Consider the following 25,223-nt stretch of genomic DNA (forward strand, 5'->3'; position numbering starts at 1 on the left):
AAAATACGATACAGGTAGCCGAGTCGGTCAGATCCATGATTTAGTGTGGATATAAATCATTTTAAATGGTTCGGCATTGTTTCACACAAAGCTTCGTTTGGGTACAGTCAGTCAGCATAAGTTGCTAAAATGTCCTGCTTGCAATTCTGCAAGGAGCTGTCTGCTAGAGTGAGAAGGTAATTTAAATAAAAAAAAAAAAATAAAATAAATAAAAAATATATAAGTTGCAGGTTGCTTTAAAAAGTGTAACACACACGGTGGATGTCGCTAGGTGCCACCGTGCCCTAAGGCTCCTATGAAGGATATGGTAGAAACATGGAAGGATATAACTGCAATACTAAAGTAGTTTTCAAAAATCCGGGCAGCAACATCGATTTTGATATTCGCAGCAGCAATGCCGTGCAATACTGCTACAAGTAATGCTGGTGTAGTCTGAATCCGAATGGTATCTTAAAACATACCCCCTTAGCTACCAACTTCTGCTACTGACTCATCAAGTCATCACGCCTAAACTCGCTAGAAATTAATAAAGAAGTTCAAGCAATCTACAGTCGATACCAAAGCAAACTAATAACTTTTTGTAATTTCTGATTATTTTTATTGCTTGTAAAAATTTGACATGTAAAAGTTCCCCTGTGGCCTATTTGCTGAATAAATGTTTGATGGTAATTTCCATACAAGTTTTTAATGCTATTTACTTAAGATGTTTTTTTGCATATAAATTATTCGGTTTATTAGTATTAACTGAAATGAGCGCTGTAAAAATGCTAGCCTGAAAGATTTATTAGCCAATAATTAAAGTTTTCCAGCGAGTTACAATATTTATATTTCAAAAAATAACAGAGTACAGCATGTAACTGTCCAAGTTCACAATAATATCCTGCATCGCAAGCGTAAGGCAAAAACGCAAATATATTTGACGTGGACTGTATCATCGTCGAAACATGTGACTGACTATTTTGAACTGTATTTCAACGACGTAAAGTCTATAAATGGTCAGTTAAGCTGTTAGAAGTCACTCACCGTTACTGGGGGCGACCGGGAGTTCTCGCTGACCGCTACCTGTCAACAAACAATATATATTATAACATAGTGCGATGCATAGCCAGTGACATAATAAAGTATAACTTGATATGTCACTGGCTCTTTGGAATACAGAACACATACAAAGTCCAATGTACCTTTAAGTTTTACTAATGATGATGCTCTCCCAACCGATTTCGGCCACAGCAACTATGTGCTCTGGAGTAGGCAATTTATAATTCGCGTTATTAGAGTGTAGCTGATCCACTCTCTGCATGGTGCGCCCTTAGGTGGCTCACGTACCCTATCTTCTTGCTAAATACTCGAGCACATTTTGGGCATGTCAGCGCACCACCTACAGTGACCTACATAGTTGTAGGGAATTGAGGTTGGCCGAGCCTTAAGCTCATCTCGTTTTCTGTCGAGCTCACTGCGGCGTTCTGTCTCAAAATCGCTGACTCTATCATGAATGAGGCGACGCCATTCGGGCCGCTGCGCTGCCTTCCTCTCCCAGTCAGAGGGCTCTAGTTTGCATCTCTTCATATGTCTTTTCAGAACATCCTTATGTCGTAAGTACTGGCCACCACTTTTACGCTTCATTCTGGAGTTCTGAAAAGAAGATGCGCTTCGCCGCTCTGTCTTCTGATACCCGAGACACGTGCCCACACCACAACAGCTTACTAAAACAGCATCAAGCAGACCAATTAAATTAATTTTACTATCGATTTTGGTTGCCGCTAGACGAATTCTGTACAGTAAGCTGTGGGCCAAGCCAAGATTACGACAATCGTTGATAGAAATAAATAAAATAAATAATGTAAATGTCTATTTAGTCACGTGACCTTTCGTAGCATTTGTCATCTCGATACATTTTTTCTTTTCGTTAAGTGTTTGCCGATGTAAAATTGTCATCGTTGATACTAGCCCAAGTTTATAATAGATGCCAAAGCAAAAAAGCCTTTATGGCGAAGCGGAATCGACATTACTTTTCTTTGGTACACTTGTCATTTCCACATGCGATGTGAGTTGTAGCGGAAATATAAGCAACGGCGACGACAAGGAACGTGGTATTAATCCAAATTTCATGGGACGACAATTCAATTCAATTCAATTTTTCAGGTAGTGGCTCCATCGATACTGTCGATGATTTCGCCAGCGTCAAAGTGGGATCCACGTGGGATCTAATTAATACTTCTTGATTAAAACATATCGGCCATCGGCAATAGCCAGTATACGGTAAACAATAAAATTATGGGCCTCTAGGGCTCTAGCCAGACACGGTTAGAGGTAGAAATACCAAATGCTCTTAGAGCACGACGTTGTTCGGTGGTTGTTGTAGTTGTCTCATAAAACCGATAGCTAGATTTTACGAGAAGCACGTGGACTACCGGCCGTTGACTCCAAAATGGTGGTTAAACACGCTTTGAGATTAATTCTCCATTCACTGCACACTCCCACATTAGATTACTGTATTATAAAGCTATCGATATTACACATTAAACAATATTTATGAGCAAAAAACAAAGGAATTAATCACGAGGCTACTATCAAGATGGCGTTCGAACCGGAAGACCTCATGGGACGACACATCTTTAAACTATTTGACAGCTCTGTCAACTGTCAAATAGCTAACGTCTACTCCCATGCCCGCCAGGGTGGCGCCACAGTCACTCACGGAACGAATAGACGTTTGGTCTCTCCTTGAAGATTGCATAGTATATGCGAACATAAAAGCCTGCCGACTTGTCCTTTCCATATTCACTCATTTGGCGTATCTCGTCGCCTACAGACGGCAAAGATGCAAAGATAAATGCGTATGTGTCATTGTGTTATTATCTTATCAGGGAAGATCCATAAACGCGTTGAAAACGCTGAAATAATTGTCGTGAACTTTGCAAAAGGTCGGCACGCGGTCTTCACTGACCGGATTGTAAGTAATTGAGCTGATGATGTGTAATGTACTTTATATTTGGTAGTCAACATAACATTACCAAAAATGTAATGTGTAGTTTGTACTTTATTATTTATTTATTTGATAGCGTGTGTACAGTGTCCCGCTGCTGAGCAAATGCCCCCCTCTCTTTCTTCCACGCATCACTGACTAATGCAAAAATAGCCCGATCTTTACGGAAGGTTATAATTATAAAAAATCCTACTAAATACAGGGTAAAATTGTACCCACCAGCCATACTCTGCGTAGTGACTTTATAGGTCATACTGAACAACCTTTATTATGGGAACAATGCCAACCTCAAAAAAAATGTGGCTTTCCATCACATATATTATTGCACCTGAAGCACAAAGATCCCTTCTTCGTTGAAAAGCCGATCTCTCTGCTTTACCTAAAGGTTGACTGGTATAGAATGCCTAATGGCATTAAGTCCGCCTTTGTACAATAAAGGTTAAATAAATAAAAACGACAAATTGACTGTTTCATACATTCCGGCTGATGTGATGCCGTTGATTCACATGATAAAATTTGTTCAGTATGACCTATTAAGTCACTACGCAGAGTATGGTCGGTGGCTAAAATTTCACCCTGTATATTATACACTACAAAAAATACACTATACTAAGTTTGTTTACTTCTAGATTTTTTTAATCGTATCATTCTTTCCCGCACGAAAGTACTAAAAATATACCTACAAGCAACGAAGTTGTTATATTTACAATATAGCAACATCCTAAAGCGTTTAATTGTTTACCTTTAGTCAATAGATCCAGAAGCTTGCTAGAAAAATGGTATTCTGCATTAAACATTTTTCTACACATAAATGTCAATTCACTAAATACACTGGTAACACCACGGAAACGTCAATTTCAAGAACCTGTTTCGCGCAACTCGCGCGCGTTCTTAATACGAAATAACCTTAATTACTCAAACCACAAAATCACTAATAGAAAAAAAATACACTGGCACAATTTCCCGCGCCAGTTTAAAACGTCACTTTAAAAACATTCGCGCGCTTTTTTATTATTTTCGATTTGATTACAGAATCCGCTCTACACTCGAAATTCAAAAGAAACTATTTAATTTGTCCATTCAGGCGGGTGACGCGTTTTCATAGCGCTATGACCGTTCGGAAACATGGGACGAGCATTTGTCGCGAACTGTTTAATTGTGTCGCTTGTCCCGATTCATTAGTGCAACGGGATCAGGGACGGCTTCACCGTTTTTTTTTTTTGGTATTTTATTTTTTGTAGAATCAATTTATTGGTTCTACTTTATATATTTATTTACCTATTTATTTTTATTTAAACTTTTATCGCACCAATCAAAAAAAAATACAAATGGCGGACTTAATTCCAGAAGGAATTTTGAGGCTGGCATTATAGCTTTTGTAAATTAAAAAAAATATTCCTCTTAATATAGCTTTACAGCTTGACAAGCCAATCAACCATGTCTCATTTTTTAGGACCACTAAGTTATGGTTTTCTCAAGTTTGCACTTCTCTGCCAAAGACAGGGATTAGTGTTTGTTACCTATACTCTTGTACTGGTACTGCTCAAAAACACCATCAACTTTTTGTTAAATAAATAAGTCACAGAAAAGTATCGGGTCATCCTCCTATTTACTACTTAACCACGTAGAGTAAAACGTCATTTTTAAGACTACCCTACCAAGCAAAAAACCGGTAAGTATGAACTTCTAGCGTATCGAGCATTTGTGTGTATTGTACAATTACGTTGTTTTGTTATTTTTAATCGTTACACATAATGTAATTCAATGGATGATGCTATTGGCCGTATTTTATGTAGGTAAGCATTAATATGTCTTAGTTATATTTACGGCTGTTGTTATCCTGAATACCAATAAAATAAAAATAAAAATTTGAAACAATGATATTTCTGTATATATTTAATATGGATAGAATAATAAAGTCAATGTCCATTCCAGACTCGCGGCCTGACGCTAGAATAACTCAGGGCCATAAGAAATGAAACAATACACCATGTATTTAACAGCGCAGGAACTAACGCTTCGACAGAGCTATCCCATTGAAAACCACGAACAATCCTCTCTATATTACACGCGTGCATTTTAAATATTTTATATACATTTAAAACCCCAAGTACGGCCCACGGTCTTGAGGTCAGGGTTGCCGCCGCTCGTCTTTTGACCCCCATGCGTTCGTCCTTTACCGACACTCAACACATTACTATACCTATCCTACTTGCACAGGCCACGACACTTTGCTTGACTTTTAACCCCTCACGTCATTATCAACTCCCTCCCTTTCGGTCCCGTGTCTTCGAACCTATTGTTGTTTCATTCGAACAGGTTATGACATATCGCTCGACTTATAACCTCGGGCACTCTGTCCTTTTTTATCGCAGGTTTTTAATAGCGTTTGTCCTTGTCGCTCGTGTCGCGACCCCTACAACTAGCCACTTGAATAGATTAGGTGTTTTCGTATGAGCGCGAGTTCAATATTCATTGATAGTCGTTTTATGTGCACGGTTGGAACAATTGTTTCATTTAGCATTGAATATGCGATGTATAATAAAACGCGAACTAGGAATCAGCTATAGAGGAATTTAACTCTACGTTATAGCCATCTAACTCGAATGATGGGATAAAATTAGTACGAATGCCGACAAATGGTAATTCTGTTATACATTTGTAGGTTATCGTTTCATATAATCTGTCTGAGCTCGATTAGCGATATGCAACTGTACATTTTAGCTGAGCTGAATGGTTCAGGTGTGAGACTTTCAAACCGGAGACAGTTGGTTCGACTTTTGAATGGAATAATCATTTGAGGTTTATAGGTTTATGGTGAAGTATAACACAAAAGAATCTGAAATAAATAGGTAGGTTTAGTTTCCTCTCCTAGGTAAAAACAATCCAGTGGCATTTTTTGGACATTTAGATTCATAATGATGTAACAATTAAGTAAATAACTAAGTTAAGAAAAAGGCGCTCTAATTAAACCACGCAGAATTCTTTTAGAAAATCATTTGTCTGTGATAATAATATCATTTTTATTGTTTATTTTAAGACTCCTCTGTCCGTCTGTCTGTCTGTCCGTCCGTCTGTCCGTCTGTCCATCTGTCACCAGGCTGTATATCATGAACCGTGATAGCTAGGCAGTTGAAATTTTCACAGATGATGTATATCTGTTCTCACGACTAAACTTCAGATCATCTTATTACACAACCTCGTGCAGACTACATACACAGATATAGATAGAGGTATATGGGCACCGCTTAAGTTTTTTACCTACTTAACCATATTAATGCAAATGAAATAAGTCCCGTACAAAGTATGTGGTGTACGGTAGCATTGTTTTTGCCATGAACGCGGGCATCAATCCAGACGCCGCTAATGGCGGTCGATAAATATTCATCGGCGCAAAAACACGCGCACGCGCCGACGCCCAGCGCTGCGCTTTCTTCTCAACGAGCTACGACCTAGCTCTAGCCGTGGAGCTGGTATAGTAGATTGTTAACCAAGGGATGAAAGGCACTCATCTCTGCCGAGGTATTTTGGCGCCCGAACGCAGTGAGAGCGCCAATAGTCCGAGGCAGAAATTATGCCTTTCACCCGAGTTAACACTCTACTTTTCATTTCGAATACGAGGAAAGTAAAATTCATGTGTGTTTTTTATAGTATTTCTTGAGGGTATTTTCAATTAACAATTCAGGCAAAAGTATCGTTATTTATGGAATGGGGAGTCAAATATCAGAATGGAAATTGTATAACAAATCCATTTAAACTGAAATTTCAATTGCTTATCGTAAAAATTAAAAAAAAAGTCATACTTCGAACGTAAAATGCTCTAGTGCAGACACGTATCATTTTCTGCACACCTTTTAGAACAACAATGATCCTCTTTTAGAGCAAGAGGAATGAAAAATATTTTTCACCACGCCAGCTGGTATAGGCCCTCTTGATTGTTCATAAACTAATGAGAAAGTTGCATTTTATGTTCGTTGGTAGAATTGCCTTTTAAATGATGATTTTGAATGATAAATATTTAGTAACATCGATTTTGAATTGATTTGGTTTGATTTTGTTTGATATTTTACAATTAATATTTTCTTTGCGTTGGTGTGGTCATGTGGTGAAAAATATTGTGTTTCACTCGGTTGCAAAATTTCTTTAACCCTCGTGGCTTGAAACCCTCGCACTCCACGTGATTCCACTTCTCGAAAGATTCGCTACGCTCGTAGTTAAATTTTGGAATCTTACGCTTGCTCGGGTATCAATAAATATTAGGAGGAGAGGTTAAACAACAACTTTGCCCCTTTGTAAAACAAATAACTATTTTAGACTAGAGTCGGACCAAGCTAACTCTGCATGGCATTTGCAATGACAGTGTAGCAATGTCATCATTAATATCGAACTTTGTTCTATTAAAGGATAGGATTTCATAGACCCAGCAACGTCCTAATCTTCATAACCAATGGGATATTAAATGGTCGACAAAGAATCGTGCTAAGCATTCGAACCTTTTATTTTAAGTCAAGGTCATAATCTGATTAGTCAATTTCGTATCACGCACGCAAGTTCTTAATTAACGTACCTACTGTTTATTTAACCCGGCGACTGACGAACTGACTGACGACGAATAAGGGCGTAATTTTTTTTGTGTACTTGTGTAAATTATGTCTATATTTAAATATCTTTACATTAATCATAATTTTAGATAATTGTCGTTACATTTGTCTCAGCTAGGTATAGGACAAACGCAGACTAAACAAGTGATCCAACCAACCTAAGTATCTCTTACCGCGCAAACTGATAGACTGAACGTGAACTTTTATCTTTGCTCTAACCTAAACTACCTGAGAACGAGAAGAGCATTCGATTTGTAAAATCTTATTATTATTTGATAATAATAAAAAAATATTAAAAATATTATAGGACATTCTTACACAGATTGACTAAGTCCCACGGTAAGCCCAAGGAGGCTTGTGTTATGGGTACTCAGACAGCGATATATATAATATATAATAAATGCCCTTACCGAGATTCGAACCTAGGACCATCGGCTTCACAGGCAGGGTCACTACCCAGAGACCGGTCGTCGGATAATGATTTTTTTATCATATTGTCATTGCGGCTCGCTTGCGCTGCGCTGAAGGTTATGTTAGGCATGCTGACAGATTATCGTCCGCATCACGGGTCGCACGTTAGCCGCCGCGCCAACACACAATGCGATCAGAAGTTACCGCGCAAACTTAATTACTGTCTCCTAAACTACCTCTAGTATTATTTTGCTATATAGAAAAATGCTCATCTCACTATTATCTTCTTAGCTCTGTGCGATCGAGGTAGCTCGCGGAACGCTCTGCGCCTCGGGTCGCGCTGGAAAAACTTATGACTAGAGCAGTCCGACACGCGCGCGCTGACCGCGGCCGCTCCGCCTGGCAAACTGGACTAGATACTAGATATCTTGTTTTCTAAGCTAATATTGCTTGTATATACGCCCTAAAGCCATAGGTCATTTTTAGCATTCTAAAATTCTAATACACATTTTTAACCTGTTATTGTAACCATCGATATATGAGATTTTAAGGAAACGAACTACGCGTATCAGACTACTAACAAAAATAGATGTATATAAACAGTTGCGGCTCTGTTTAGAAAAGAGTGCTGCAACTGCAATCTCTATTTAAAAAAGTATTCGAGGGTGGCAGATACTTTTGGCACGTTTGTTTTATACGCTACTATTGATGCTGACTGTTCCTAACTATACTATGAATATTTTAACAACCATGCAAGCAGTGGAAAATTTCATTTTTACACCACGAACTCATCCAGGATTTTCCTGCGATCTCATAAAAAATTAATTATTAATCTAAAAAAAGTGAAAAAAAAATTGAGCGTTCCATGAAGAATTTAGCCCAAAAATCGACTATGGCAGGTTAATTCTCAGCAATTAAAATTACAGCTCTTAATAAAATATATATTACAAAAATCCAACGCATTGAATCGGTTTTTATTAAAACATATCTAAGAACCACCGCTAGAAAACTATGCTCTCACTTAAAAAAATCGCATCAAAATCGGTTAAACCCGTTTAAGAGCTACGGGGCGAGTGGCAACAGACACACACACATAGCGGTCAAACTAATAACATCCCTCTTTTTGCGTTACGCGTTAAAAAAAGGTGATATTCCTGGTGAAATGCTTGGTAGGTTGGTATAACGGGTTGGCGCGGAGGCATTCTCTCATGGTCGTGCTCATCATCAATGGTACATTCCGATAGATCAATTTCCTTAAGCCTACCTAATTTTGCTGTCCAAAACCAACAAGTGTATAAATTACAAAGCAATTAGTGGCAATGTAACTAACCAGAATATTTTAAACAAGCCAAATTGGTACTTTGCTACCGTCTCGTACTACCCATATAAGGAAGAGATGTTTGCAATTCTAATAGTTGCCAAGCTTGCTGGAATTGCAAAAGTATTGAAATGTTGCTATAAAAACCGTAAGGTATGCAAACTGTTGTCTAGCGTACCAAACCAATGAAACTCTTACAATGTTTACTCGTAAAATATCTCCGACATTAAAAACTGGAACAGCCTCCTAACCTATTCGGTTGTGATTGTGACCCCGCCTAAGAAGGCCCCGGGTCCCGGGGTCGAATTTCGGTAAGGGCTATTTAGCTTTATAAATAAGTATATATATCGTCTCCTAGTACCCATAATTTGTTCAGTTTGGGGTAAGTAAGATTTGTGTGAGTTTGACCCCAAATATTTTATTTATTTAAAAATAACACAGGTACTTACAAACAGACACAAGATTATGTTTTATAAGCATAAAACCTTCTTCGTAAACATGAAACAGCAAGCTTCCGCTAAAATCATAACTCCATAAGATTAAAATGAGAGATAATTATGTAAATGATAAAATACGGTTATCTACAATGTGTGTACAAGACGGCACGCTACTAAACGCATAACGTATCCATGCATTTATGGAGAAGTGCAGTCGGTTTAAAAAGGCAGTAAGTACACTGGAGTTTAAATATACATAGGTCATTTAAATTATCGGGGGTAAGAAAGGTCGGTATTCGCATCGCTTACCGTACGTCGGGTTAGTCAGAAGCCTCGGGTAAACCAGTATTTGTTACAGGTCGTGTGTTTACAGGTCTTGGGGTAACAATATGCTGGCTGACAAGAGTTTCTCGCGCTCGTGCTATTTATAGGAATACATATGGCCAGATAACGCTCCGCGGTGGTTCGCTGATTTGAATTTGAAATTAGAACTGCAAGCTGCGTACGCACATTTTTCACACTCCAACGGAAACTTATTGGCTATTGAGTTTTTATGGAAGTTTATTAGTTTTTAGAGTAACGTATCTTAATTTTACTGGCTGCATTAGGCCTTTAGTTTGGTATATATACTAAGTATGCAAATAACAGACATCAAGATGGTTTGTTGGAGGTGCTGAGTGGCCAGATGCGATACGTTCGCAGAGCCCTTTGTGTAGGAGAGGAGAAAAAGCAGGTTGAGATGACATGGACAGGTGAAGAGATGTCCTAATTAGGTAATCACTTATTGAATACCATCAGGAACTTTCAGGTTCATTGAAATCTAGAAATACCTGGACCCAGCAAAAGGGAAAGGTCAAGGAGGAAGTTAGATGGGTCGGAGTTACTCAGTTGTGAATGATATCAATTTTGCATTGTTCCTGAACCCGAAATATGCTATAAATAAAGTGAAAGTACATAAATAAGAAAGCTGATCCTGTCAGATTATCCAGTTATCCACACACTCTAAATGAAGCGGTAAACAAACTTTAACGTCTTGCTAAGCTTTGTGAAGAAGCTGGGGTAGCTAGAGTAGCGCTACCCATTTTGACGCAAAATGAATGTCGACTTGCGGAAAATGGCCAGGAAAATTATTAGCCCTTACAGTTCTGTTCACCATTGCCATGCAATGCGTCCGCGAGGCGCGCAAATGACGGAGGGCTGTCCACGCCTGCGTCCCACGCTTCCGCCGTTTACACCGCACGGCGACTTAACTGCCTCTTATAGCGTGTGTCCACTGTCCTAAGGCAATCACGTCTATTAAATAATAATAAATAAATAAAGTTTTATTTCAGGCAACACGTACAGTTGTACACCCATATCAACATACAATTTAAAAGTTACAATGCCAAAAGGAATACTTAACTAAAAACAAAACACTTAAAATAAAAGTTAAACAATTAAAATAGTATTACACTATTTTTTGTTCCCGTTTTGGTGCACGGAAAGCCAGTGCCTAAACATATGACAACTAATGTTGCGATACACCGACATAAGGATGGTGTTTTGCGAGCGGCGCATCCCCTCCCAAAAAGAAGCAATACGCGCGCGTACCACTGCGAAGAAGTCAGGGATTCTGGCTTCCGCGAACATGGTGGAGGCACTGCAGGAACGCGAAAGCCCCATCAGTGTCCGGAATATATTATTATACTGCACACGGATGGCGCTGTACGTTTTCCTGCTGTACCTAACCCACAGTTGACAAGTGTAGAAAGAGAGACAATATGCATTAAATAATGTACATTTGACCCCCCTGCTACACCCGGCAAACCTACGGGCTATCATGTTGCCACGGACAGCCAGAGCTCTTCTCTCTCGTTCCATGTCACAGTCGTCTCTCATGTCATCCGTCAGTATATGGCCAAGATATTTGAACCGCTGCACAATACGCAGCTTCTCTCCATTCTGTTTCACTTCCGGTATGTTATCCGGACCTCTTCCTGCCTTAAAAATCATCAGTTCTGTCTTGGCTACATTGTAAATCAGCCCGTGAGAATTTACATAATTTTCACAGACTGAAACCAGCTTTCTCAGACCCTTAATGGAGGGGCTGAGCAGCACCATGTCGTCAGCGTAGCTGAGACTGTTAATACAGACGTCACCCACGTGACCACCGACTCCAGTGCTCCTCAGCCTCCCCATCAACTCATTGACGTAAAGGTTAAAGAGGTTCGGAGAAGTGAGTCCACCCTGGCGTACCCCGCATTCTAATATATAACTATTAGATGTCGTGTCGCCCCATTTCACACAGTTGGATTGGTTTCCGTACCAGTACTCGAAGACGCGTACCAGGTCCTCAGGTACTCCCGAGCCACGCATTTTACCCCACAGAATTTCATAATTCACAAGGTCAAATGCACGGCTAAGGTCGAGAAAGCATGCGTAGACCGATGTATTATTACTTACGTAATGGTCCACAGCATGTTTCAGGCTTACGATCGCGGAATCGGTCGAGAGACCGGGACGGAAACCAAATTGCGCGTCGTCTATTCTTAAAGTCTGTAGCAGTCTGGGCTGCAGCAACCGCTCAAATATCTTGCCCACTACTGTTCCAAGGGACTATTGTGCCAACATATATATGTACGTAAAAAAACTGTTTATTTCGTAAAAAGCATGCATATTTACAAACTTAACTACTAATCTTAAATTAAAAAGATTTTTTGAGTTAAGGAGTCTAGGTATATAAAATTAGTTTTAAAATACTATTAATTTTTTATTAAATATGTAACTGCAACTGTATGTATGTAACTGCAAAAGCGCAAGCCACTTTTTGAATGAATTCTGTTCATAATGTGTCCATAAAATTTTGCAGCTACACCGTGATAGCAAGCCATAAATTAATTCCTGCGGTGTCAGCAAGTCAGCATGGTTGCATTTTTATCACCTGTCACTATTCCTGTCACTTTCGCACTTACATACTTGTTAGAACGTGACAGGCATAGCGACAGGCGATAAAGATTAAATGCCACTACACTTCAATTGGAGAACGCGTACGATGCAATACGCGGCAAGTGCAAGTGTATGCCATTAAATGTAGTAGGTAACCTAAGTACACCGTGACGTCCATTATGCGTGATTGACTGATGCAACAAAATAGCTTATAACATTAGTATAATCGTGAGCTTGCATATAATCGACCCCGGACGACTTAAAATGGTCAACTAGAAGCTAAGCTGGTAGTCTGCCAAGGAAGGACAAAATAAATAAGTAGAGGTTGATTTGGGTTGGTTGGTTTCATTCTGTCAAGTACACGTGACAGACTCAGATTTCAGAATTTTTTTATTAGAAAGAGAATTGGTCTACACATAAATACTTTAATGAAATGGGACAGCCTGTGATTAATGATTATAATAAGAATAAAAAAAAACCGTGAGCAAAATAATCTCACTTTCACCTGTTTTACAGGTAAAAATAAAAACGCCATTCGTTCGGTCGTCTTCACTTCACAAAAAATTTCACTTAATAGGTACAAGAACTCTATTAAACTGTTCTATTATGCCAGCGGTCAATGGAAACAGTCTGAATGGAGAAACGGCGGCGAGCTACTTACGGCGCGGCACGCGACCCGTGACGGATGCGAGTACAACCTTACCTGTACGCGATGGATATGCGACTCCACTCTATTTATGGTGAATGACACTTGTTTACTGAAATCATCGTCAAACATAAAATGCACTTAGACTAGTACACATATTCTTTTTATTTTTTATTTTTAGGGATGCGTGCTGCGCCAAATCTATAATACCTACAAGTCGGTAAAAGTTCGAGACACTTCCACCGTGACAGTAATTTTTCTCATAGTTGAATGTTGGATAGCACATATCACTTCAACTTGGTAAGTACTTATAGATAACTCACCACAAAAAGGTTCTCCCGTACTTTAAGTATATCCCGTAAATTCTCTTAAAAATCTTACACGTTGACGACGTGTACTCATGAAAATAGAAATATCTAAATACAACAAACCGGCCAAGTGCGAGTCGGACTCGCGTTCCAAGGGTTCCGTACATTACACAATTTAGACAATGTATTTTTTATCAGAAATGTTTTTAAAAAATCCTTAGGGGTCGGATCAAAAACTAAGTAATTAAGTACGACTCACGCTTGACTGCACATTTCTAATAGGTTTTCCTGTGATCTATAGATAAAGATCTATTTTGTGCATTTTTTTCAAATTTTTTGAGCCAAAAGTTTCGGAGATAAAGGAGGGGGGGAATGGTCATTTTTTGCCTATTTTCTTGAATAACTTCTAAACTGTTTATCATAAAATTATTTGAAAAAAATATTTAAGATTCTCACAATGAGCTCTTTCATTTCATATGTAACACGATTTAGTTTGAAAAACAAAATTTTTTAATTTTCTCATTTATCCCCCAAAAGTGTTTAAAATTCGTTTGTTTACGTCACATTTCAACTTAATTGGCCCAGTACAGAAAATAGGCTGTGACAGACGGACAGACAGACAGACAGACGCACGAGTGATCCTATAAGGGTTCCGTTTTTTTCCTTTTGAGGTACAGAACCCTAAAAATAATTATAGGGGTGATTATGGGGTGTTGTGATGTAGTAGGATGTAGTACGAATCGTCGACGATCCCAAACAAGCGGTATTGAACCCTTTAAGTCTAAGGAGAGACTGCCTCCTTGTGTGTGTTCTACCGCTTATACAATGGGCTGATGCTCTGACGAATTGTTTGACATGATGCCAACGGCCGCTTTCTATCACGCTCGCTACGCTCGCCGTCGGCGGGGTGTTCATCCTCACTACCTAGAACCTAAATTGTGGCGTACTGTGCGGTTTAAGAGGAATTTCCTCCCGCGGACGCTTCGGCTGTGGAATGAGCTCCCTGCCGAGGTTTTCCCGAGGGGCCACAGTATGGAGTTCATCAAAAAAGGAGTGTACAGGTTTTTAAAGCGTCGGCAACGCGCATGTAATATCTGTGGTGTTGCAGGCATCTATAGGCCGTATGCTTGTTTGCCACCGACGTGGTATTAAAAAAAAAAATTTACTAATACCTATGCCCGTTCGTTTGACTTTTTTTTCGATTTATTTATTATTATATTCGTATGGGGAAGCGGTCGTCCCCTTTCCTCTTAAAATTGCTACCTTGTGTAGCGACCTTGCTCTGTAGCCCGTCAGGCTGGTGTTGAAAATCTATGTTTCAAATAAACATCACCCATTCCAGTAGCATCTCATTACCATAGTCAAGTAGTTTCGTAATTGAAAACAAAACTACAGCTTTTAGTTACCAAAAGTACAAATAGGCTTGTCCGTCGTAACGACTTCATAGCCTTATTATTCCCGCCCAAACGTCATGGGAGAGCGCGCGGCCACGGAACCATAAACCACCGGTAGGTAGATACTGCTAATAAGTGCCGTGGTAAAAAAGGGTTCAAGTCTACTGCGACAAATCTTAGGTACTTTTTATTTGACCAGGGTCAAGGCAATAAAAATGGTTATGATTTTAACAGTCAGTAGTTGTAGGTATAGTTAACGCTATCTCTACTGAGCTCGTTCACTTGCGTACTAACAATGGCATTATGTTAAACAAAATCCATTATGTCTTTTGTGCCTGAGCGCATGGCCTTTGTGCCTGAGGCTCCCACACAATAGCCACGCGATCAGGCACAAAGGCCACGCGCTCAGGCACAAAAGAAATAATGGCTTTTGTTTAACAGAATGCCATTGTCAGTACAGGTAAGTGAACGAGCTCAGTAGATAGACCGCATGCTATACTGTTAGTGATTGGAACATGTAACCATGAGCTAGTTTCGCTTTTTTTTTCTTAGAGCTGTACCTAGCAAAAGCAACAAATATTCATGATAAACTCACAAATAAATGCTCTTAATGGGATAATGGGATTGGAACACGGGACCTCTCGCTATGTAGGCAGGGTCACAACTAGGCTAGGAGGCCGTTTTCTTATTATAATGTTTTTATGGTCTGGTAGGCAAGCTTAATTTTTAGCCAACTTCCCAAAATCCTCCTTTTAGAAAGTCGCGTTCCATTATGAACCCCATTATGACTCTCGATATTGACTACGAACTGAAGAACAATTTGTATGGGTACCTATGTGAAGCTAGTATTAAAACTGCCTTTTCACTCCGAATACAATCATTGCAAGTAACATCGTGAATCGCGTCAAAAACATCCCGTCAACCTCCGAGTCAAAGTTTAACAAGCCGCATGTAAAGACAACATCTTACGCTTACATGACATAATGTTTGCTCAAACATTCGCAAACAAACAGTAATCAGTTGTCTTGAGAAAATCAGGCTGGGCTGTTCTCACGAGCGTTGCCCATTCCGTCCGACACACTCGTAAATACGTGTCGGGGCGCAGACAAATTTGGGTAGACCACGCAAAAGCATTATGGTCCATGTGGTTTAGTCGTATTAGTATTAACAAAGATAGATATAACTCCGTAATAGATAGATACAGTCTAAGGAAAAAACGTGCCTCGAAAATCAAGAAAATTTGATTCTCGTTCAGAGGGCGCTTCTAGTTTTGGCCTACAGTCGAATAGATGGCGTTGACGGTTTCGTTTGTTATTTAACAATTTTAACGCATATCAGTGAAAGAATATCAGTGAAAGAACATGGGTCAAAATCATAAAAATAATTAATGCAAATAAAAAAAATCATTTATCTATATTTAAATACATTTTATCGTATTTTTATAAATCTTCATTTTTAGTTTTAAAGTGTGTCGACAGATGACAGTGAATTTACTGGGGTTATAAAATTTACTATGACAGTACCGCTCTAGTATTACTCTATGGTATTAAGTAGATAAAAAGAGACGCAACAGGGGTATATTTGAAAGCATAATATAACTTGTATTTAATAAGTAAATACAAGTGGACCATCTACCAAAAAAAAAAAGTTTTCAATTACAGGGTGGAACATTTCTTGAGACTGTGCTGAAAGGATAGTGTTATCTAAGTGATCTAAATACAATCGAGTTATTATAATCGTAAAGCTGGATTATATAAAGTAAAACAAAATCATTAAAATGAAATATTTTTATATCAGTGACAACCCTACAAAGTTATTTATATTTTAAATTGATACATGTCATGTATAAATCGGATCTACTTGCCAGGGTTGATACACACAGATTTTTGCACTAATTTTTAATAAACTGTACCTCATAAACGGTTAACTGTAATAAACAAGTAAAAAATCAAGTACGTAGGCTAAATAACTTCCCGTTTGCATAAAAGTCCCTTATTCTGTTCCATCCGATAAATACCTATTATTATTATTATTTTTTTATACCACGTCGGTGGCAAACAAGCATACGGCCCGCCTGATGGTAAGCAGTCACCGTAGCCTATGGACGCTATTTAATCCTATTATGACTGTATTATATTTATGTGACAGTGCAGACTGAATTTTTAACCGACTTCAATTTCATAGAAGGAGGAGGTTCTGTATTCGGTTGTGGCTATGTTTTTTTTTTTTTTTTTTATGTATGTTCACCGATTATTCCGAGACCCGTGGTCCGATTTGAGTAATTCTTTTTTTGTTCGAAAGGAGCTACTTCCAAGTTGGTCCCATATTAATCTGGTTCTGATCTAATGATGGGATCCCTGAGGAATTGAGGGAACTCCTCAATTTTTAAAGGCACATGTATGGTGATTTGGGTGTTTTCATAAGCAACTTTAGCATTTTCTCTCGAAAACGACCAATTTGATGAATTGCACCTGATGATGATGATTGTTTTGAAGATAGTGATGATGATTTTTTTATTGTAGGATGTTCAGCGAATACTCCGAGACCCGTGGTCCGACTTGAACAATTCTTTTTTTGTTTGAAAGGAACTACCTCCAAGGTGGTCCCACATTAATCTGGTGCTGTTCTGATGATGGGATCCATGAGGAATTGAGGGAACTCCTCAATTTTTAAAGGCACATGTATGGTGATTTGGTCGTTTTCTTAAGCAAATTGAGCATTTTTTCTCGAAAACTACCAATTTGATGAAGTGGAGCTGATGATGATGATTGTTTTGATGATAATGATTTCAGCAATTACTCCGGCACCCATGATCCGATTTGAGTTATTCTTTTTCTGTTTGAAAGAAGTTACCTCTCCAAGGTGTTTTCGTAATATTTTTGGTTTTGATCTGATGATGGAATCCGTGAGGAATTGAGGGAACTCCTCAATTTTTAAAGGCACGTGTGTGGTAATTTCGGTGTTTTCTAAAGTAACTCAAGCATTTCCTCCCCAAAACCACCAATTTGATGTAGTGCAACTGTAGCCTAACCACGAGTTTGACACTAAATATTCTTCGTAACTTACTTTGTACACTAATATGCTAGTACGAGCGAGATGCATAAACAGTAAGTTACGCACACGATAGCGAATATATCAATGTCAAACTCGTGGTAACTTCCCTCGTACGTGTATTATGATTTTTGATGTAGGTAGTGTTGGAAACAACCAAAGAGACTGAGAGGTGAAGGTAGAGGATATTAGTGTTTGGGGGGTTTGAGGTTGGGGGTTGAGGGGAGGTGAGTTGATGGGTCGGGGACTGTGGGGTTGGGAGTTAAGGGATCGGGGGTTAGGGTTAGAAGTTAAAGGGTCTGGGGTTAGGGGTCGGGGAATGGCGGTTGAAGGGTTGGTGGTTTAGGGTCGAGGGGTTCAGTGATCAGGGGTTGATGTGCTGTGAGGTTGAGTGATCACCGGGTTTGAGGGATTGGGTCAGTGGCGGGGCGGAGAATGGATTTAGTGACAGGAATGATTTCCCAGACGGACTCGAGGAAAATTCTGATTATTTAATAAAGTTTACGAATTTACAGTTAAACATCATTATGTTTTTCATTCATGCGTCACGCTCTTAACAATGTTTTAAAACGAAAAATTGAAAAATAAAAACTTTTATAAAAAAAAAGATAAACCGACTTCAAAAAGGATGAAATAAAATATTATCCTTTTTAGGGTTCCGTGTTTAAGTATATGCGTTACCAACTGATATTTTTGAAGTCGGTGCCAAGCCAAGTACTCCAAGTAGTAACAATACCAGTCAAAAATAATCAGCTTTGTCTATAAATCCCATTACAACTGTACAAATATTATAAACGTGAAAGCAATTATGTCTGCCTCTTTGTTACCTTTTCATGGCTAAACAACTGAACCGCTTTAGCTGAAATTTTGCATGAAGGTTCCTTGAATTGTTTTATATTTTGAAATGTAGTCCTCTGGATAAGCGACAGTCCCAATCCCACACTTGCGTGCTATGACTGTTCAAGAATTAGTAAGAAATGCTCTTTAAAAAAATACGACGACAAAACGTATTAGATTTACACTAACGTGCCGACAAGCATGGTACGAACTGCGCCAAGAAGGTTCAACCGTGTGTTCTGTTCTGAGGTGTACAGAAAGTTCGTTTATTGTCGTCGTGTACGCTGCGTCTTACATAGGCGAACACTCGCGAACGCGAAGCGAAGCGACGCGGCACGGCGCGGCTGGCCCAAGGCGTTCGCGTTCGCAACGAGATCGCCCTCGTAGGACACTTCTATATCTATGTATCTTTATCGAATTGCACCAAAATCATTATGAATATATGGTTTAAAATTTGGCTTGGCACCGACTTCAAAAATATCAGTTGGTAACGCATATACTTAAACACGGAACCCTAAAAAGGATAATATTTTATTTCATCCTTTTTGAAGTCGGTTTATCTTTTTTTATAAAAGTTTTTATATTTAATGTCTCGCTAATTATATCCTACACCTTATAAAAAAAGTCCCCCGCCGTGTCTCTGTCTGTATGTTCGGGATAAACTCGAAAACTACAGAACGGATTTTCATGCGGTTTTCATCTATCAATAGAGTGATTCTTGAGAAAGGTTCAGGTGTATAATTTTTTAAGGTTTTGTGTAAATTGGTTGAAATATGACGATGTTTGCTAATGATGTCGGAAAAAATACCGCTTTTGCTATCCGTGCTAAGACGGGGCGGGTCACTGGTATCTAATGTAATAAACATATAAATATATTTACATCGACCAGTACGTTTTTACTTTAATGTAAAATTAAATCGTCCTTAATCTTCGGCACATACAACGCGTTTCTCAAATATTGACAAATTACATTTTAATACAAATCGTGGGACATGCGACTTCTACTCACATATCTACGGCCCTTGTCGGACATTGTTAACGATAGTCCTCACTATCGGGCTGTGTTGGAGTGAGGATTAGAGGTTACACTCGCGGGCAATAAAATAGCGGATAGTTTGAATCCAGCTTTATTGGGTCCTGTGACAAAGGCCCGAACGCGCGGTCTCTTTCGTATGCAGGTTAAGTTTGAGATGCATGTCCTAGTGTGTGTTGGATTGTTACAGTATTGTATTTCTACGAGCAATACATTTTGTAAATAATTTTAAACTTTGTTATATTCATCCTTTTGCCATGAGCATGAACAAATGGACCACAGATAAAGTTTGTAATTACTTAACTATACCAAGCATGATACAACTAGGGAACAAATTAAATTATTGTATTAAATAATTTTTGATTTGTGTTTTTAAGAACCTAGTCACACTAAATTATATAAATAACTTAACTATTAAGTAGTTTTAGGAAATGCTGTGTAACCTTCCGCTATGTTACTGAGTTTTAAAAAACATTATTTGCTCACCATTCTGATTAACCATACAAGTATTTTATGAATGTGAAAGTTTTCTGAGCTTCTGTAGACTGCCCGAAAATATCAATTAGAACACAACACAAGTTAACGACAAGGTAGAAAAGTTTTAGTTTAATAATAACTTCCGTCCGTAGGTATATACAACCGGTAAAATCTAATATTCTAAACTAAATAATATCTTTACGATACCGCTAATATGAATGCGAAACCAAATGGAAAACGCATATTTTTCCGTCCCCGTGATATATGCACTTACGCAAATTGCGCGCGTAATTGCTATAAAGGACTGTGTTTTGTGCAAGTGCAGTCTTCCTGTGGGACAATATGGAGGCAACTACTCACTATATCATACTGTCTTGAACTTGTTTATATAGTTGAAAATAACACAACACAATACAATAGCACATTCAGACTAAACATTCATAATTAGTATTTAAATTGTGCAAATTTAAGAAGAAATTTTTGTTTCTTTCTATAAAATCATAATCTATCCCAACACAAAACTAGTAAAAAGAATAGAAAGCAACTGAAACAATAACCAAATTCACAAATGAAACACTTAAGCTTTATAAGCCAAATCAAACCGCCATTCGTCATAGTCAGTTAACCGTACGGAGTCGGAGTGTTAGGCACAACGTAGCGTAGGAATAATTTGTGTAATGAAAATGAAGATGTTGACAGGGCAAAGAGATTGTTAGCTGCGGCATGCTAATCGAGACGTGTTTGACTGTTTATGTTTATATTGAAAGTTGCTAAGATGTATTTAATCAGGTTGTGATTTGTAATTTTCGCTTGCAAATACTTAGAGCGGCAAAAGCCATAACATGGGGGCCCAACCAAGACAACAATCGTTTGCAGAAAACAAAACGAAGTGCTAAGATAAACGTAAATAATTAGAAATGATAGCGTTTTCGTTTTCTGCAAACGATTGTCATATTGGATAGGCCCCCAGGATTTTCGAATCTAGACTATCTAAAGGGATACAAGTGTGAAAACAAATCAAAGATACTTATGCTCACCAAAAGAAAGTTTACAAAACACTGTCCCTGGAATGATTTTTTCTTTATTATTTCAATAACCACGGTTGTTAAAGTATTTATGTCGGTCCAATTTAGATGCAAAATGTTTCTAAGGATTATTCCACCATCTGAGGCGACGTATGATGTTATGCTGCATACCAGCATAAAACATGAATGTGCTCTAAAAATGGCCTAGTAATTCATAGCTTACGTAAACCGCCAATTCATGACATCGCAATTCTAAGAATAACTGAATGTGTACTATGCGATTAAACATAACCAACCCTATACCGATTAAGGTATATCTTATACAAATTCCTTCGTAAGACAAATACGGAAGACTGTTAACTTAAATGCCATAGAAGTCACGCACCAATACCTGTCACCCACATGACCCCTGTTCCTTAAGCTAATTATACCCTGATCTACCACCCTACACTGATTACGGTGGCAGGCCCGCCATTAGCCGGGTAAGGCACCGGATGCGACGCCCCCGGCACGGGTCACCGTCCGGTGCACTGTCATTTTTTTGTCAACGGCTAATCATAGTCTAGGATAATAAGTAAGTTTCGATACAGTACGCGCTTCCGTTTCGAGATTATAGAGGGTTCCGGTAATAAGATAGCAACATCTTTAAATTGCATCTAAATTTCACAATCGGTTGTATCATTATTTTAGTAGTTCAATAGGTACATATCATATTAATAAAAACCTACAAATGCCAAATGTTGGTTACATGTAGATTTAAAAAAAAAGGGCTGGACAGGGCTTAAAGATCCGCGTAATTGAAGGACGCATGTTGCCTAATTGCGTATAAGCCTTGTGTAACTTGTTACTTGTGTTATATATTAGGAGTATACACGGCGGCTAAAAAATAAGTGCATTCCCGTTGCCAGGGAAGTTTTGGGATTATACTGAGCAACTTTTACTATGGGACCAACCACGAAATCGCGAAATATATGTGGATTTCCATTAGAGAAGGGTCCTTATACTTTATGTGCATTCAGGATAGGTATGCACATGAAGCATAAGGACCCTTCTCTAATGGAAATCCACATACACCCGAGACTGATACGGCCACTTCGATCCCCAATGTCTCTTTAATTTTTGGACATTTTTACCCCGTGTCCAACCCTTGCAATAGTTCTAATACACGATAACACGGTAGGTATCCTGAAGGTGTCAAAGTTTTATTTAAAGATAGGTCGGGTTTTCGTAAAAGAAATCCAATCGCCACGATCATTTTGCACTGTGATCGGACCTCTTCATAACAAAGCCTATTCACACGGAACTCTAAAAAACGTCTCAACAAACCCTCCCCCAGCAAGCAAAACCCCGTTGACCCGGCGATACAGTCGACTGCGCATTCTATCGCTGTAACGAGTATGTAATAAAGGTGAACTGTAATTGACTATACGGCACGCGCCGCGCACGCGCTCCGTTTGCGATCCATCTGCTTTTTGCGGCCGTTTTTTGAGCCGAGTGTACCGGAAGAGGTTGAAATCATTGATGGGCAATGTTTTTTTCTTCGATAAGTAATTTCTTTGGAGAGGTGGTCGGCGTTTCCGGAAGAAATCTATAATTTATCGACGACTTTCCGGGCTTTAATAACCCTTTTTATAAGAAAACGGTGCCCTTTACGCATTAGTTGTATGAAACTTTACACTCTCGTATGAGTCGTATGAGTCTCGTAGTAAGTAAAAACAAACAAGCAAGGTTTTTATTGCGCTTCTTTCATGTGACTTTTTGTATTTGTCAGACCATGCTCACTTGCTCAGTGTACCATACTGTATACACCCTACGGGGTTGTTTTTGCCCAAAATGGAAAACCATACATACGTATAGGTAGTATACATTTTTTGAAGTGAAATTATACATAGGTAAGGTCTGTTTTTTTATTCCGTAGACTAAAATGACGTTTCATGTGTAAGACATGACATTTCTTAGTATCACATGAAATGTCATTTTAGTCTACGGAATAAAAAACCGAATTATACCTAACTATGTTTATTGTTTACAGATTATTCCAAAAAATGCAGTGACGAAAAAACAGTCGTACAATGTTCATTTTGGAGAAAAAATTATCTTTCTGTGTGAGCCATCGTTATGATAATATTGTTAAATCTTTTATCATCAAAACTAAGTTTCCTTTAGGCGTCCCCCATAAAATAGATAGGATAGATTAAAAAAGTAAGGTCAAACGTAAGTAGGTACGTTTTACATTTTAAAAAAAAGTGTGCACATTAATAACCAACATTATTGTTAAATGACTCGCTTCGATTCATTCTTTCATTAATAACTATCTCAAGATCCCTCATAATTACCAAGCATAAGCACGCGCCACTTTTTCCTATCACTGGGGTCATATTCACACCTTCAGCTCCAAAACATACCAAGTTATTTAAATAAACCATCATAAAGTGAACCTTAAATCAATATGTCTTAGATTTAGAATTGAGCAGGGGTTTTAAAGAGTGTATTTTCTATTGTTTTACAGGTGCTATGTTATCTACATACATTATCTGAACTTTTTCTCCACAGGCGCGTGCGGCCGTGGTTCGCTGAGTTTTATTCTGCTCAATGTTCACAGAACATGATTTTACATTTTATTGCACTTTGCAAGTTTTGTAACGGTGATTGCATTCTGTACGTGTAGGAAATAATAAACGATTTAAGTATTGATGTTAGAGGAAATTAGATAATAAGAAGTGGATAATGTTTAAACCTACATAAAATTTGGCCGAAAGTTAGTAGTTACGAGTATAATAAGGTTTTCTTAGGGTGCAGTGCCGGTCGGCGGCCATAGACGGGCAGGAGGCTGACTCAAACTTACAAATCAATTTGTTTGATCGATAAATCGATTTGTTATTTCATCCATGCATCTCGCTCGAACGTACGTTGATGAAGAAATAAATATCAAATTTTTCACCACACCAGCTCGTAAAGGCTCTCTTCTGCAAAAACTGATAAGAAAGTAGCATTTTGTCCACAAGAGTGACAAAGTAATTTGATGCTAATTTTGAGTTGTTGGCCATGTTGGCTGGAGGAATTGACTGAAGGTGGAATTGGTGAGTGATGATTTTGATAAATATTTAATAGCGTTCGTTTGTATTTAATGTATCGCAATTAGTATTTTCCTCGCGTTGGTGTGGTGAAAAATTGTGTTTCACTCGGTGGCAAAATTTGTTTAACCCTCCTGCATTGAAACCCTCGCAGTGTTTCCACTTTTTAAATTTGATCGTCTGTTATTGTTGAAATACGAATACCTGCCGATTTCTGATGTGGGGGGGGGGGGGGGGTTGTTGTTGCGTTCCCAAACCAAAATCCTGATTTCAGAATCCAATCGTAAAACATCTAAATATACCACATCATGATGTAACGCGCTCTATTTTCTTAATTTCAGCTTGAGTTATTTTATTATTTGCATGGACTGTTAAATTCATATCTATGTAAAAGACGGACAGTACTTTCGCTGCAATAACTTTAAAATATGAAGCAGGTGAAGCGAAGATTTACAACTATTGTTGTAATTTATCGGCTCGTAATTTTAGCCTCTTTTTAAATTAGTTTTTTTAAATAATAATTTAATAAAAATGCGTAATCTCTTTTTACTTTAATAAATAGTCTGTTATTTTGTGTGTTGATACGAAAAATACCCACCCACACACTCGAGTATGACATGAATCCTTGCACTCACGGGCAAAAACAACGAGTCATTCTTTATGTAGAATTTAAACTACCAATTATTAGATATTAATGGTT

At 38.4% G+C, this 25,223-nt stretch overlaps 1 protein-coding gene across 1 annotated transcript in view; it reads right to left on the reverse strand.

Moving 5' to 3' along the window:
• Window positions 1-1,015: 1,015 nt before the first annotated feature.
• The window catches only part of LOC134745869 (uncharacterized), a 48,447-nt gene continuing 24,239 nt past the window's right edge, over window positions 1,016-25,223 (reverse strand). The window contains exon 2 of the mRNA XM_063679963.1: window positions 1,016-1,062. Coding sequence (XP_063536033.1) covers window positions 1,016-1,062 — 47 coding nt within the window. The remainder of the gene's footprint in view (window positions 1,063-25,223) is intronic.

This window comes from Cydia strobilella, chromosome 12, assembly GCF_947568885.1.
Source record: "Cydia strobilella chromosome 12, ilCydStro3.1, whole genome shotgun sequence".
In the NCBI taxonomy this organism is placed as follows: Eukaryota; Metazoa; Arthropoda; class Insecta; order Lepidoptera; family Tortricidae; genus Cydia; species Cydia strobilella.